This window comes from Canis lupus, chromosome 17 (assembly GCF_048164855.1).
Source record: "Canis lupus baileyi chromosome 17, mCanLup2.hap1, whole genome shotgun sequence".
Classification (NCBI taxonomy): domain Eukaryota; kingdom Metazoa; phylum Chordata; class Mammalia; order Carnivora; family Canidae; genus Canis; species Canis lupus.
The window spans coordinates 34,536,372-34,553,596 of record NC_132854.1 but is presented as its reverse complement, the minus strand read 5'-3'; the positions used below and the strand labels follow the sequence as shown (position 1 = coordinate 34,553,596).

The following is a 17,225-nucleotide window of genomic DNA, read 5'->3' as shown; positions in this document are numbered from 1 at the left end:
CTTGTATATATTTATTTCCATTTATTTCTCCCTTCTTCATATTCCCTTTTGTCATCTCCACCCTTGGCCCCCCCCCCCCAATTGGGAGGAATTTAAAATATTTCTCTATGATTAATGCCTTTAGATTAATTTGCAAGTTTTAAATTTAAGTGGTGGAAATAGTAACATTTCTCTTTATATATATGTTACATTTATTTTACCTTTGGTCATTTGTGCTTTTAAGTATTAAAATTTTTAAATGTAACTAAAGTCTTTATCACGTTTGATGATTATTTGAAAATAACATAGGTACTTATTTATATTTGGGGGGGGGAAATTATGCCTAATTGTATAACTTTATTTTTTCTAGTTTTTCACAAAAGATGTCATTGTACCCTCTCCTTGGACGGATCATGAAGGGAAACAGCTTTCAGAATATCATTCCAGTAAATGTGAGTGCATAAAAATCTTATGAATAAAAATTATAAAAATCATAGAATCATAAAGCTCAGTGAATGTAGAGCAATATACAGTGAAGTGTCAGCTTATTGCTTTGGTAAGTAGCTTGCTATTAGATTTCTGGATACCTTTAAGGGTCAAGCTTCCAAGTAATGAATGAATAACTCGAGAATAAAAGGCAAAACATAGAGAATATATTCAGTGATACTGTAATAGTATTGTATGGTGACAGATGGTAGCTACACTTGTGAACAGAGCATAATCTATAGAGTTTTATAGAGTTGTCAGATCACTATGCTGTACATGTAAAACTAATGTAACATTGTGTGTCAGCAGCAAAAATGCTTAGAGGTTACAGTTTAAAATGTGACTAAAATATACTGAATTCTTTTTATGGCCATTTTATCTTGAATTTAACTTTTTCTTCATGACCATTATGAATATCCGTTATGATGGTTATAGAGGATCCATTGATGCCAAAATGGTTGATATAAATCAAGAACTGAGCTGTTAGTGATTTCTGCCTAATTTTCAAGGTTAATATTTAAAATGAAACTCTTAAATTGTTTTGTTTTTTTGCTAATTTGCCGATTTCTTATAAAGATAGAAGAAATATGGACACTTGACCTAGGGCAGTGTAATATAGATGATTATATGCAAAATTAATGAGGAAATTGAAGGACAAACCAGTAATCTTTCAAATATTTTTCTGCCTCCAGGAAATGGTTATATTTGCTCTCACTGTCCTTTGAGTTATGAGCACTGTTTGAGTATTACTTGTATATATATATATATATATGCTCATTTCAGTGAAATTGCCCATTCTTCTATTTAACGTACATTAATTATGCTCTCATTGTAAGAAAGACTATTTCATTCATTATCAAAAAACACAATAATAGGTAAAATGAATTGAGCACTTCCCATGTGCTATACAGTGCTAAGTGCTTTCAGTAATTCTGTACAACAGCTCACTTGAGGTAGATACTATTATTGGCCTCATTTGATGAGAAAACCTACTTTTAGAAAGGTTAGAGCACTCATTCAGGATTACAAAGATGATAAAAGTGGTAGAACCTTGATTCACAACTAGATGTTCTACGTTGAATTCTGTATTCTCAGCCATTACAAACTGAAGGTAGGGTGCAGTAGTGGACAGAGACCTGAGCTGGAGACCCCCTGCTACTATAAACCTGTAGAAGCATCCTGAGATCTTTAGACCTCAGCTTTTCATTTCTAAAATAAAGGAGTTAAACTACATAGTTGCCTGTTAATGTCCATCCCAGTGCTAAAATTTCTATCCAAGGTAGCATTTTCATAGACACTAGTTTTTTCCCCCTAACTCCTTTCATGTTGGATTTTTGAACAGATGACTCAACCTTTTATGTGGTCTTTATACTGGTTGGTCAGAGGCAAAAATGTTTTGTTTATTCACATTGGCTTATACTGTTAACTTTTACTATTAATACTTGTGCAGCAAGGTGCTTCAATGAATATCCTCATGTGTTTTAATTTATGGACTTGAGTGAGAATTTCTTTGAAATATATACACAGGCTGAGAATTCCTAGCATATGAGCTGTGTGTTTACCTGTTTTGACTATGTAGTGCCCGCCTGCTCTCCAGAATGCGCAGTCTATACAACTACCAACTGATTCCTGTGCCCCCACATCCCTGCCAACATTTGACATTATCCAGGTTTCAAATGTTTGCCTTTTGTTTTTTAAAATTTAATTTAAATTACACTTAATTTATTAACATATAGTGTGTTATTAGTTTCAGAGGTAGAGTTGAGTAATTCATCTGTTGTATATAACACCCAGTGCTCATTACATCATGTGCCCTCCTTAATGTCTATCACCCAGTTAACCCCATGTCCCCATCCTCCACCCCTCCACCAACCCTTGTTTGTTTCCTATGATTAAGAGTCTCTTCTGGATTGTCTCCCTTTCTGATTTTGTCTTGTTTTATTTTTCCCTCCCTTCCCCTATGTTCCTCTGTTTTGTTTCTTAAATTCCACTTGAGTGAAATCCTATGATAATTATTTCTCTGATTGACTTATTTCACTTAGCATAATACCCTCTTGTTCCATCCACGCCATTGTACATAGCAAGATTTCATTCTTTTGGAAAATATTCCATTGTGCATATATAACACATCTTTATCCATTCATCTGTCAGTGGACATCTGTGCTCTTTCTATAGTTTGGCTGCTGTGAACATTGCTGCTATAAACACTGGGGTGCAGGTGCCACTTCAGATCACTACATTTGTATCTTTGGGGTAAATACCTAGTAGCGTAATTGCTGGATCATAGGTTAGTTCTATTTTTAATTTTCTGAGGAACCCCCATACTGTTTTCCAGAGTGGCTGCACTAGTTTGCATTCCCACCAGCAGTGTAAGAGGGTTTTGCTTTCTCCACTTCCTTGCCAACATCTTTTGTTTCCTGACTTGTTAATTTTAGCCATTCTGACTTCTGACTGGTGTGAGGTAGTATCTTACTGTGATTTTAATATGTATTTCCCTGATGCCAAGTGACGTTGAACATTTTTTTTCATGTGTCTATTGGCTATTTGCATGTCTTCTTTGGAGAAATGTCTGTTCATGTCTTTTGCCCATATCTTCTTGACTGAATTATTTATTCTTTGAGTGTTGAGTTTGATAAGTTATTTATAGATTTTGGATACTAGCCCTTTATCTGATAAAAAAATGTTTGTCATTCCTAATGAGTTGTTTGACATTCTAAATGATTTTTGAAATTTTCATTTCTTCATATACTAATGGTCTTTGCAATTTCCTTTCTTGCGAAATACTTATTTATAGTATATTGGTTATATTTATATTGGATTGCTGTCTTTTTTTTTTTCTTGTTAATTTCTAAGACACCTTGTGTAACAAGGTTATATTGGTTCTAAAGATTTCAAATACCATTTCCCATTCTGTCATATTTATGCTGTTTTTGTTCTTGATTTCTTTGGTTGCAAAGAAATCTTACTCTGATGTAATCAAATACATCAGTTTTTTTTTCTCATTTGATGGCGTTCTTAAGCTTATTTAAGAAGTCCTCCTGGAGGAAACAACTGAGGAATCACTCACAATAGAGTTGAAAAGCATGATAATGCTGTAGTTGGTGCTTTTCTGATCTAAGGAGGTCAGGGAATGCATGCTGGTGGAAGACAATTTAAGCTGAAACTTAATCAACCAGACTCAGCAAATAAGGGAGAAAAGTCAGAATAGCATGAGAAATACCTAAATATGAGGGAGAAGCTCGTTTTTTTTAAGGTGCTCAAATAGTGTTTAGTTGGAGGACAACTGTTCTAGAGACAGACAAGGTTTTGAAGGGCTTTCTATGACGCTGAGGTGTTTGGGCTCTAGCCTGAAGACCAAGGACATTATAGAGTTTTCTGCAGCAAAGTGCCTTGACTACATTTACTTTATAGGTCACACTGCTTACAGCAAAGACAGCATTCAAAGACAGCATTCAAATTCAAAGCTGTCAGAAGACAGCATTCTGACAGTATTTATTAGGAGACTTTAATTCATTTACCCATCTACCCACCTATTCATTCATTTATTTATTTAGGTTTGTTAGGTTACCAGTCTTCTGTAATGTTCTTTTAAGCTTTCTTGTTTTTTTTTTTGTTGTTGTTGTTTTTCTGGGGTTTTTTTTGCTCCTTCCCTTTTTCTTTTATTTATATTGGTCATTTTTGTCATTGTGTGTTTGTTTTTTCATCTCATAACTTTCAAGTTACCGAAACTTAGTAGTCATTCATTTTTGATTTAAAAATATTTGCAGCCTGACTTTTGATTCCTGTTATGAAAAGAAACAACATAGTTTTATCAAATTTTACATTTTGTTGAAATTATCAGGCATTTTAATTCAATTTATATAACCCATTTTGCCAAAACATTAAGCAACAGAGGACTTTGAGGTTGACTAACATACATCTTCAATCTTTTGAAGTTGACATAATACAGAGTAACCATACTTTCCTCAAAAACTATTACTTGGTACCTCATCTGCTGTGGTAATCCTTCAAGTTTTATTTGTGCTCCTTCAGAATTAAAAAACTAATAGAAACATGCCAAATTATTAGCTATACAGATTTTATTTTTAAAGTGTTGTAGAATAAAAGTTTTCACTTTGCTTACTTTTTTACTCTGGGAAAGGTCACTCTTGAAGGAAATGAAGAATATAAAATGTAAGATTTGACATTTAAAATGTTTTACAGGTATTAACATAACTAGTGACTCTCCAATTGGTAGAAAGCTGACCATCCATTCTGAGAAAAGCAACGGTGAGTGTGAATATAATTTGAAATGAAGAATGTTCCACATTAAGCTACATTTGATTTTAAATTGTGTGATAACACTTTACTCTGGAATTGAAATTGTTTAATTATGAACTATATGAGAGCTAATTTTAAAAACAATTAGAATAGATAAATACCATCATGTTTTAGAAATAACATTAGTATGTGTGTGTTGTTTTCTTATTTGAAGTATGGGAGACGATTTCTGGTTTTGGAAAACATTTTTCTGAAATTTTGTGAATGATGAGGAAATCTATCCCCAAATACAATTGACCCTTGAATAAGATGGGGCCTATGTGTATGAACCCCTTATGCACTCAAAAATCCATATAGCTTTTGCTCCCACAATGTTCAACTGCTAATAGCCTATTGTTGACTGGAAGCCTTACTAATAGTCAGTCAACATATATTTCGTATGTCATTTGTAGTGTAATTTTACAATGAAGTAAGTTAGAAGAAAACGTTAAAAAAGCCCTAAGGAAGAGAAACTACATTTATAGTACTCTACTGTATTTATTGGAAAACATGCACATTTAAGTAAACCTATGCAGTTTAAATCCGTGTTCAGGAGTCAGCTGTAAACTGGCTTCTTTTCTCATTCCAGTGCCAGCAGTACAACCAGGAGTTAACTCTTTCCGATAACAGGTTTATATCAGTGCTGGAAGGTGTGGGAAACTGCTTATAGAAAGGTGGCATGTTGTTTAATAGAATGCATAAATGAAATAATTCAGTTTGGCTGGAACATCATGGGGAGATGGTTGATTGGGAAGCACATGCTAAATTGCATGTAATATGCTTCCATTGATTTATCCATGTTTGTATTTATTTATCTGCTTGCTTCCAGCTGCTTGTCAGACATTGCTGTCTCTTCCTGTGGATTTTAATTTAGAAAATGTATTAGGTAAGTATTATGTTTGTTTAAACCTTTAATAACTTAAATAGAAGGTTTTGTTTTGATGGCTTTAAGTAAGTGGAAATAGGTGGCAATGTCTGTTTGTAAAGAAGTGGGGAAACAGTCTTGAAATTTCTCCTTTTTCTTTAATTTGGCTTTTTGTCATAATGAATTTTGCTTTAGCCCTTTATCTGATAAAAAATGTTTGTCATTCCTAATGAGTTGTTTGACATTCTAAATGATTTTTAGACATAAACTATTCTTAGGCACATCATGTTGGTTTTACCTACACTAATAATAAAGTACTTGAAAAAGAAGGAGTAATTTCAGATTTCAAATGTCACATATGCAAAACAAACAATTAAATTTGTTCAATAAGAACAAAATTCAAACATATAGTACATGCTGTTTTTTAAAAAATCATGTAATTGAAGCGCAATTGCTCTTCAAAATGACAAGCCTTGCCTTTTATTCTGTTAATATTAAATATAGGTGATTATTTTAGAGCTGATGAATTTTCAGATCAGTCTCCTGGAAACCTGAGTTCTTCATCCCTCAGAAGAAAACTATTTTTAGATGGCAATGGAAGTATTTCTGACTCCTTACCTCCAGCTTCTCCCAGAAGTCCTTGCAGTGGTGCTCAAGCCTCACTTGAGGTTTTTTATTCGATAGACTTATCTCCTGTACGGTGTAGGAGCGCTGTGCAGACACCAAGTTCGGTAAGAAGCATACTGAACATGTGCTATAGTTTGCTGTAGATGGACCACAATGTCCATTTTGTGCTCAAGGAATGGTTGCCTTTGGGTTTTATATTTTTGTGAGAATTAGACTAGTTCACATTTTGTCATTAGTCAGGAATATTTTGGTCAGATTTCATTTCTGTATTTAGAGGTATAGGGGATGACCAGATTAATCCTGAGTCTCAAGGAATTTCAATGTAAGTTATTTACTGAACTCTATGTAAGGTTTTCCATATATGACAATAGAATTGACATTCATGGAGTAATTTAAAGTTGTTCATTAACAGTTGCTAGTATGATATAGGATGGTTAGTATAAACACTGCATTTATATTTTACTTTGACTAACATAATTCTATTTCAAAATTTTTCTAACAGTCTTCTTAATTGCTTTTGTCACAAGATGCCTTACCTTTTGGTGAATGACCAAAGTTTATATGATCTACTTTGTAAACGTGTTTTGAAGATGAAGATAAATAGCATATGGTATAAGAAATAGAGAAAGAGAACCATGTAATTTTATTTATTTTTATCACAGGGGCAGTTTTCTTCCAGCCCTATTCAGGGCAGTGCAAAAAAATACAGCTTGGGAAGTATAACCAGCCCTTCACCTCTTTCTTCACCCACTTTCTCACCGATCGCATTTCAAATAGGAAAGACTCCACTCCCGGGTATGTTTCATAAGAAAATACCTAATTTCAATTTTTATGTTTACCAACATTTGTTATTAAAGAAGTTATTTTTTAGGTTGTTCTAACTATAGAGCTCTGGGATGCCTGGGTGGCTCAGCAGTTGAGCGTCTGCCTTTGGCTCAGTTCCCAGGATCGAGTCCCACATTGGGCTCCCTGTGAGTCAGGGAGCCTCCTTCGCCCTCTGCCTGTGTCTCTGCCTGTCTCTCTCTCTCTGTGTCTCTCATGAATAAATAAATAAAATCTTAAAAAACAAAAACAAAAAAAACTATAGAGCGCTGACTACTAACCTTCTTAAATTTAAAAGCTGGCCTTTTTACAAAAGGAACAATACCTGGATTCTCGACAAAGTTCTATGCTAGTGTTAAACACAGATCATCTGATTAGCAGTATTTATATCAAGGATTCCTATAAAGGAAATCAGAAAAAGATTAACCTTAGAGTTAAGTTGGTTTCTGTGTGCCTTCTGATCTGCAGGTTCAGACTTTGGTAATCTCATATTTGTATTTTGTAAAGATATATTTGTTTGAGTAAGACTTGTAAGGTAAATATGGTGTGGGGAAATTTACCTCTTTGTAGTGAGTTAATTTCTCTGAAAAAAATTATAGGTCCTTTTGAAAAAATTACAATAAAAAGCTATTCATAATAAATTGGAAAACTCAAAGCTATTTTTGTTAATCTTTATGTATGTTTATGTACTTTTGCATAAATGCGTATATTCTTTGTGTGGAGATAGATACACACACACACTATGGTTCTGTGGTCTGCTTTTTTTTTTACCAAGTATCGTATTAGAATATTTTTGTAGGTCATTCAAATCATTTATTACTGTATGAAACAATGATTTTTGAGTCATTGATCATGGATGTATTGTTTGTTTTCAACTACTGATGAACATTTAGATTTTTCTAATTTTTCTTTATCAAAAAACTATTTTTGTGTAAACATTGTGTTGTATGTATTTATATCTTCAGGTTAAATTCTCAGAGGTGGAATTATTTGGTCAAAAGGGGTAATTGTTTTTTTTTTTTTTTTTTTTTTTTACTTATTTATTCATGAGAGACAGAGAGAGAGAGAGGCAGAGACGCAGGCAGAGGGAGAAGCAGGCTTCATGCAGGGAGCCCGATGTGGGATTCAATCCTGGGGCTCTAGGATCAGGCCCTGGGCCGAAGGCAGGCGTTAAACCGTTGAGCCACCCGGGCTGCCCTGTTTTTTGTTTTTTGTTTTTTTTTTTTGCCCTGATTGTTTTTAAGGAGCTTGATGAATTTTGTCAAATTTTCTTCATAAAAAGTTGTACCAATTGAATTTTCATCAATAGTATGTAAAAAAACTTTCTCCCATTTAGAAACACTGATATTACTGTTTCTTAACTTATGTTACAGAAATGTGTCTCTTACTGCTTTAATTTTTGTATCTTTGATTGTGATGGTGTTGAACTCTTCCTGAATATTTATTGGCCCTTTACTTTGGGGAGGGATTCTTAGTTCGTACTTAACTTTTTGTTAAACAAATGCTTATTGCTTTGTCCTCCATATTCTTTATTATTTGTGTGGCTGACCACTTCATATATTTATTTGCCTTTGGGGGGATTGTTTATGGCCTTTTGCCCATTTTTTTAAACTTTTGTTTTTATTAAGCCAGTGAAGTTATAAAAATATTACATTTTAAAGCACTTTTATCATTTTATCATTGTTAAGCTCTTCATTATTGCAAATATCATTTTACAATTTTATGCTTGCTTTTTAACATTGCTTATAGTATTTTGCAGTGTTTTTACCACCTTCATTTATCAGCTACAGCTATTAATTTGTAGCTCTTGGCTGATTTGTTCAATATCTTCTTTGTATATGAATACTAATAGTAGCAGTATGTTTACGAGGAAATAATTCTCAGGGATTAGATTATTTTGTTTAAATAAAAGAAAGTGCCAGAGGACTTCTTTTTGAAGACTCTTATACCCTACTTATTGAGACAAATTCATTTGTGCTTTGTTTTTAACACCAAAATTTCACTTCAATAAATAGAATGTTCTAGAAATCCAATTTTTCTGGCATTAAAGCATGATTACCATTTTGTAATGTCTTTTCCATTTGCATGTTTTTATGATGCAGTTTTTCCCTTTCTTTTAGAACAAAGGAAGTTTACTTTTCATTCTCCTGATAATTCGTCTGGAACAACAAATTCTAATGGAATTACTAATCCATGTATCAGAAGTCCTTATATAGATGGCTGCTCACCAATTAAGAACTGGTCTCCTATGAGACTTGAGATGTGTACGGGTGGTACTCCGTACCGGACCTCACTGATTCGGATACCTTTTGCTCTCGAGGCTCACAGTGAAGATGAAGAAGATCAGGCGAATCTTCCTCCTACAGATGCCTCGTCACCAGCCATGGACACTGGTGGACTACACCTGCAGCAGTTGAATAGTGACGCTTCTCCACATGGCACACATTTAGTAGTGACTGCCATGTCGATTACACAGAATCAGTCCAGCACTTCTGAGAAAGAATTAGCACTGTTGCAGGATGTTGAAAGTGAGAAGGAGAACAACACTGTGGATATGGTTGATCCTATAGAAATAGCAGAGGAGAACACTTGGATTAAGGAGCCGGTTGATAATGGGAGTTTGCCCATGACTGATTTTGTGAGTGGGATTGCCTTCAGTATTGAAAACTCTCATATATGCATGTCACCTCTTGCAGAAAGCAGTGTCATTCCTTGTGAAAGCAGTAACATTCAGGTAAGCTATTTTAATATTCTAGAGTCCTTTTCTCTCTTATTCTTTTTTTGAGATTATACTAAGAAAGAAAATGGGTTAAATGTGAGAACTGTAGTATCATATAATTTATATAACATTTTTAAAAAACATTCATACATGGTGATACTAAGAGGATTAGAATTTCTTTTAATTGGGACTGGTGGTGCATATATAATATTTACATTAAGTGATACTTCAAATAAGGAGTAAGGAAAGATGAGAGAAGACAAGAAATCAAGCTGCTCTGTTTTTATAGAATGCTAGGGTCAGGCTACTTCTAAGGATTCATCTCTCACATGTGGACCGAGCACCAAAGAAATTCAGTTCCTGGTATAGTATTTGTCTTTTAAAATTTCAGTAGTTTTTGTTTTTCCTTTATATGATTTGGGGAGGAAAAAAACATAGAGTTTAGAGCAGTTTTATGTATATGCTTTTTTGTACTTTTAAAAAATGATTTATAAGCAACATTTTTCATGTAACCACACATTTCCAATTTTGCAGTATCTGACAGCGGAGAAACATGATCCATTTGACAAACTTTAGAGCCAGCATTTACTTTTAGAAGGGTATTTGTTCCATTACTTGCTATAGTTGGGGCTGAGAATTTTGAAACAACTTTAAAATAGGAAGGCAATTCTTACCTGCCATTTCATAGTAACATCTAATAACACTTAAGTAGTTCTTACCGTTTTCCAGGCATTATTCTGAGTACTTTACATGTGTTAATTTATTGACTCTTGTGAGATTGGAACATGGAGATAACAGTTCACCTGATGGGGTAACTGAGGATCAGAGAGGTTAAGTAAATAAATTACCTCTATTGGTAGCGAGTAGTGGTGCCACGATTTGAATTCTGGCAGTATGGCTTTAGAGTTCACATTCTTTAATCAGAGTTTGTAGTGACTCAGTGATAACTAACATGTACACAGTGTTTCAATATGCCAGGGGCTTTTCCAACACTGTATGTAGTCATTCATTTTATTCTCCCACCACCGTATAATGTTTTAGTGCTGTCAGTTTTGGAATGCTAAAATTTAAAACTCAGAGGGATTCTAAATGACCCCAAATAAATATAATCATCTGCTCATATTTTTATGTCTCTGTTGTCTTTCCTGACTTCTCAGGATCATTGCTCAGAAAAAATTCACTAGAATCATTTTTATATGTGTTAGCTTCTAAATTTGATTCCTAAGTGAAAAAGCACTTACAGGTTAGTTTAGCCTTCAAGGTATTGTTAACTTCTTTTCTCTCCCTTTTCCTCACTGCCTCTTTTTTTTTTCCCCAGAGCATTTATAAGAAGAATCAAAATGCTTTCACTGAAATAAACTTTAATCATCCCATTGGAAACCTGTAACACTACTAAATTGTCATCCACTCTATACTTGAGTGCCTGCAGGGATATTCTAGTCCATTTTAGGGCTTCTCTTATCATTACAAGCCTCTTCCTTATATTGAGCTAAAATATGGTTCTGTCTGTGAGATCTACCAGTCAGTCTTAGTTTGACCCTTCGGGCCGTATCATAATGTTTAACTTTTTCAGAGCATTTTATTGTTTAAAAATGTCTTCAGACATTCTTATTTTCCTACCACAAAGGTAGCTTCTAAACATTTGTAGACAGCCATATTTTCCCAGGGCCCTTTTGCTTGCTTTATTGTAGACTGGTTGGCTTCCTGTGTGGTACATGCTGGCAACCTAGAATATCCCTTCATCAGACTGGGGATTCCCTTCACCTCTCCTGTCTTCTGTCTCCCTTCACCTCTCGTATGTTTTCTACATTCCATTCTTCTCTTTCCTGGTTTACCTCTCACTTTATCAGAACATATTTCCTGGTGGCTTTGTGAAAGTTCATTTTGTAGGTACTGTAGGTCTGATGTATCCTTCATTCTCTCACATGAGATTTTGGAAATAATTGTCCTTCAGACTTTGAAGGCATTGTTTCATTGATTTTATTCCATTCTTGCTGGTGAGAGATCTAAAACCATTTTAATACTTGATCTCTCTTTTACCTACACCTGGACATTCTTTGTCTTTTGTTTTCAGTGTTAAGAAATTTCAGTGATTCTTTGGTGTGGGTATCTTTTCATCCATAGTACTGGACACTCAGCAGAGCCTTACAATTTGTAAACTCATGTCCTTCATTCTTGGATCTTTTTTTGAATAATAGATTTTTCCTATCTTACATTTCTTTCTGGAATTTCCTTTTAATTCTCCAATTTTTAAAAATCTTTCCAAGATATTTTTTATTTTTTGTTCTAATTTTTGGAAGTTTCCCAGCGTTACACAATAACCCTTCTATTATTTTTTGTTTGCACATCTTTATAAGGTTTTGAGGGGCTTGAGAGGGTTGTTTTGTTTTTGCTTTTGGTATTAATTTAAAAATTTGTAGCATGGCTGGCAAAGTATCCAGTGGTCTGGCCTTTGCCTTATATTCATCAGCTTTGTTTCCCTTCATTCTCTTTGTTTCAGTCACATTAGCTTTCCAGTTTTAAGTAACCATGTTCCTTCTTGTCAAAAGAGCCTTTCCACATACTACTTAGAATTCCTCTCTCTCCCACTTTACCTAGTTAACTATTAGTTTTTTAGCTCACAGCTTAATGATCATATCCTCAAAGGAGCCCTCCCTGATCACACTAGCCAAGCCAGATCTCATTATATCCTTTCATAATTCCACGTACACTTTGCATTCTTTCCAGACTGTTTATCGAGCAATCATGTATGTTTTGGTTTATCCCAGAGCATGTAATAGCTACTTGTTAAATATTTGTGAAATGAAAACAGAGTGAATGTATATGTAAGTTCAACCAGGACTGTATAAAGTGAGAACAGTGAGCCAATCAATGTTTGGAATCCTGATGAAACTTTGAGGGTTTGGTAAAGGAAGCAGAGCCCCCAAAGGAAACTGAGAAGGACCAGCCAGAGAGGAGAGAGGGAGGTGAGGAAAGCATAGTGTCATGGAACATCTTAAAGAAAGAATGGTTAGTACTGTGAAAATAAGAGCAAGGGACAAAGGGCTTGAAAAGTGGCTATTGAATTAAAAATGGAAGTAATTTGGTGAGTGAACAGCCTCAGGTGGAGTGGTGAAAAGTGAATGAAAGGAAGGTAAAGGAGGTGAAGTAGTGGAAAAAACTGTGCAGATAACTCTTTGAAGAACTTTAATTGTGAACAGAAGGGTTATTGCAGCTAGAAAAGAATATTAAAGTTTAAGATCTTTTCAAAGTTTCCTTTTTAACTTTGTTTTTACTTTAGATGGGAGAAACTAGCATATTTAAATGGAGAGGAAGAAGAATAAAAAGAACAAAGAAAACTAGAAATTGGGCAGGACAATTATTAATAGGTATTGATTATATATCCTTTTCAAGCACCAGAACCCAGGGCAAGTGTTTTACACTTAGAATCTAATCCTCTTGGTGTAATGAATATAATCTGTAAAATAGTGATGAGTTTTATACATGAAGGAACGGAGATGGGATAGAATCTAGAGCTCTGGTAGGAGGATTAGCTACAGGTAACCCTTCCACTTTCGTAGGGGGCCAGGGAGTTGGGGCTAGGATGGACGTGGGTGCATATATTTGTAGCTGGGGGCTAGCATAGCTTTAAGGAGCTTGGATTTGGGAAAGCAAAATGGTGGGTTTCAGTTTATTTCCTAGCTCAGTTAGTTTTATCAATTTCAGGAAGGGAGAGCTTTGAGCTTGTTCCCTCTTATTTAAAATGGGGACAATAAAAAGATTGTAGAATAACAGTTGAATCGTGAGTTGAGTTCATGTGAGTATACTTAAAGTGCCTAGACACTCCCTTAGGTAATGGGCGACAAAGTCTTCTGTGACAGGTAGCAAGCAAAAGGGGCAGAGTATAAGGAAGATGAAAGCAGTGAGGGAAGGGCGAAAGTGCCGAGGCCTAATTGCAGGGAAAGCACTGTAAGCCACTCTGCTTGCCAGTTGCGAACCTGAATCTGGAATGTTTCTGAAATACCACATCTGGTTTATGTGGGAAAAAAGTATAGGAATGGTGTGTAGGCTGATTGGCAGTAGAAACATCATTTATAGGCAGCATAGTCCAACTGGAAGTCTACATTGCATTCAGAACTGAATTTGAATTAGTTCTGTCATTTATAGGCTGTGGATCTTAAGGCAAGGTCCACTTCACAGTGAGTAGGGTAGGACTTTTTTTTTTTTTAAGCACCTTATTCTTCTTAGCTATAAGATGTTGCTGATGCCTGGTTTTGGTTTTGTTGTTTTGTGGGGGGGGGGGGGGGTTGGTTTTGGTTTTGGTTTTGCTGATGCCTGCTTTGATGCCTGTGGGGAGTTAGGAGATGATGTATATTGTCTGGTTGGTCCATGGTGGGCATCACCATTAGTAGTGGTCTAGATGAGAGCCAGTGCAGTCAGCTGCCATCTTAAGGGTCTGCCAATTGATTCTTCTCTTCCTAGGGAAAACAATCTTCTCTTCCTGTGTCTGTCTTACTCTTTATGTATTAACTCTTCTCTTGAAATACTCAGTTATGCATTACTATTGAGTTGTATAAACCAGTTGTTTGGCACTGGTGATAAAAGGAAGAGTAATTGGCAGATTCTCTGGAAGCAATAGGATAATTAACAATTTTGATCAAATAGCTGTCAAATGGTAGTAGAGCCAGGTGTTTCCCTCTGGAATATAAAGGAAGATTCTTTTTTATGTGTCACAGGGTTTTGTTCAAATAGAACATGACTCCCAGTAGTTGAATACATAGGCATTCATCCTTGAAAACTAGAAATGTTTTTCTTAAGATTATGGTAGAATGCACTTTGTTGTGTTTTTTTGTTTGTTTGTTTTCTAGAATGCACTTTGTGATGGAGACAAAAGTGTACAGTCTTTTCCTTCCCTCTGATTCTAATTTGCAGAAAGAGTTTCAAAGTACAGGGTGAACCCCTCATGGGGTTTGGTGTTATTTGGTGCTCAGCACTGTAAGATTGATGCAGTGTGTGTAGTGGACAGGGGCTTGGGAGACTCAGCTCTTCATTGCCTCATTCTGATGCTGTGAAAGTTGACCTTTCTTAGCTTCTTCATCTGTGAGGTTTATAGGGTTATTTTAAGGAGAAAGTAGGAATGGTACTATGTAGAGTGCCATATAGGCCGTGGGACTTTTTTAGGCATTCAATAAATATTTATCATGTATGTACAAAAACTGAAGTTTCTAGAATCCCTTTTTCAACTTGGGGCTGCAACAGTACATCGAGAATGCTACAATTCATTAAAATGAAAATTTGAACTAACATCTAGAGCCATTATGTATATGTAGTATTATTATGAAGCTAAGATTTGAATTTCAATAATGGTGTATAATGTAACTGGCCTTTTAAAAAATGTGAATTATTTTGAATAGTCTTAAAGATAGCATGCCTTTTAGGTAAATCCTATTTAGAGATAAAACCAAGGTATTTGGAGACAAGCTTGGTAAAGCTCGAACTGGAAGGTGAAGTTGATTGTAATCCTCACTTTTATCTTCTGGGTGTGATCACAAACAGGAAAGCAAGGTCATAGTGGCTTGTTCTCAGATTCTAAGGAAACTACAAGATGTATTTTACCAAAGGGAATGCTGCAGTACAGTGACAACTTTGAAGAACAACCAGTTCTATGTAGAACTAACTACCTTTTATGTTTCTATATTTTAAATTTCATTCAGTGTGGTATTAAATAATACATGTATTGTTCACCTGTGAATGGTAGTATATAGTGATTCACTTAAGTATTTTATATTTATAATTATATAAATTGTATCTTATATTTTAGAAATATATTTTATATAAATATTTCTAACTTATTTAAACATACAAGTTCCTCAAATTTTATGGATAAGTGAATTAATCTAGTATGCAGTGTTATATCCTTGTTTTTCTCTTTTCCTTTTTCCCATCAGATGGATAGTGGCTATAATACACAGAATTGTGGAAGCAATATTATGGATACAGTTGGAGCAGATAGTGATGCACAAACCTTAGAGGTTGAGAGTAAATCTCAAGTTTTTAATACAAAGGTATGGAAAAAACAAGGAGACGACATGATATGGTTATAAGTTAGGTTATAAGTATTTACTAAACGTGAATTTTTTCAGGGGCACCTAGCTGGCTCAGTTGGTGGAGCCTGTGACTTTTCATCTTGGGGTTGTGAGTTTGAGCCCCACCTTGGGTGTAAAGATTACTAAAATCTTAAAAATTATATAGATGTGACATTTAGTATTTTTCCACCCATTTTGCTTAAAATTTTGTTACCATGTTTATGCCTGTTTTCAGTTCATCTAACAGCAGAAGGTAGTTTTTAAATCAAAACACTTCATTTTCCTACGTAACTCTAGCTATGGGAGAGGTTATGAGAAGAGGTTGGAGAGGGAGAGCCAGTCCTACTTTGGAATTGGTAACTGAACTCCTTTCCTTAAAACAGGGAATAGAGAGGGAAGACATTTTTTTGCCTCTAACATTGTTTCAAAGTTAAACATAAAGAAGAGTTTTGATTAGGAAAATGGTACAAGTGAGAGACTACACATCCAAATAACAACTCTCAAAGGTGTAAGGGCTCTTTTCTTAAAATCCATAAGCCTTCAAGACTATGAATAACATAGACCTTACTAACTGAGCGTACTTTTGATTAGGGCATTTATTGAACCTTTTAGATAGAATGATTATAACTATGTATGCATATTGAAAACCCATCATAATTTTAGAAACTAATCAGGAGAATCTTTGATTTTGATATGCCATTTATTCATAAACACAATAAATACCAGCAAGTGTGCAAATGAACATAGCTCTCTCCAAGTGAATTTTAAGACAGAATATGGAGGCCACCTTAATTTCCCTCTCCTCCATTTTGCCGGGGAATTACAGCTGTTCATTTCAAAGCAAGCAAGCATTAGGGTCCAGGAAAAGGACTTTTTGGTCAGAATATTGATCACAGAAAGCCCTATTTTCACTGTCCTATTAGAATTCATAAGGAAATTTGCATTCAGGTTTAAAACATAGTAGTTGTACCCTTGAATGGTCCTGTTCAAGCAGCAAATATTTTTCCCCCCACAGGAAGAACATGTAACACAGAGGTGTTGAATGAAAACAGCCAATCCTCAAGGCAGAAGCCCATACCTCTCCGAACCAAAGACCATCGCTCAGTGGCTCCTCACATATTTTTTACACACAGGATCAATAATATGATCGTGATTGGGAGAAAGTTGCTTCAACCAACATGCTTATTAGCTTTCTTTCCCCCCTTAATGTGAAAAATCAAGGGCTTAATTTAATGACATGGGAACAACAGAAAAGCTCCTGGAACTTTCAACTCATTGAAGTACAACTGTATTTTTCATTAATAAATATTTTTGTACTTACCTTGATTGATGTGTTTAACAATAAAAAGTTTGAGAGCAAGGA

General features: G+C 34.9%; 1 protein-coding gene across 2 annotated transcripts in view; it reads left to right on the top strand.

Annotated features, from left to right (window-relative positions):
* Window positions 1-17,225, top strand: part of BORA (BORA aurora kinase A activator) — a 26,461-nt gene extending 9,236 nt beyond the window's left edge. For both annotated transcript variants that reach the window (XM_072782822.1, XM_072782823.1), the window contains exons 5-12: window positions 350-431; window positions 4,669-4,734; window positions 5,594-5,650; window positions 6,134-6,360; window positions 6,919-7,051; window positions 9,199-9,812; window positions 15,725-15,841; window positions 16,878-17,225. In XM_072782822.1, coding sequence (XP_072638923.1) covers window positions 350-431; window positions 4,669-4,734; window positions 5,594-5,650; window positions 6,134-6,360; window positions 6,919-7,051; window positions 9,199-9,812; window positions 15,725-15,841; window positions 16,878-16,904 — 1,323 coding nt within the window. In that variant the 3' untranslated portion in view covers window positions 16,905-17,225. The remainder of the gene's footprint in view (window positions 1-349; window positions 432-4,668; window positions 4,735-5,593; window positions 5,651-6,133; window positions 6,361-6,918; window positions 7,052-9,198; window positions 9,813-15,724; window positions 15,842-16,877) is intronic.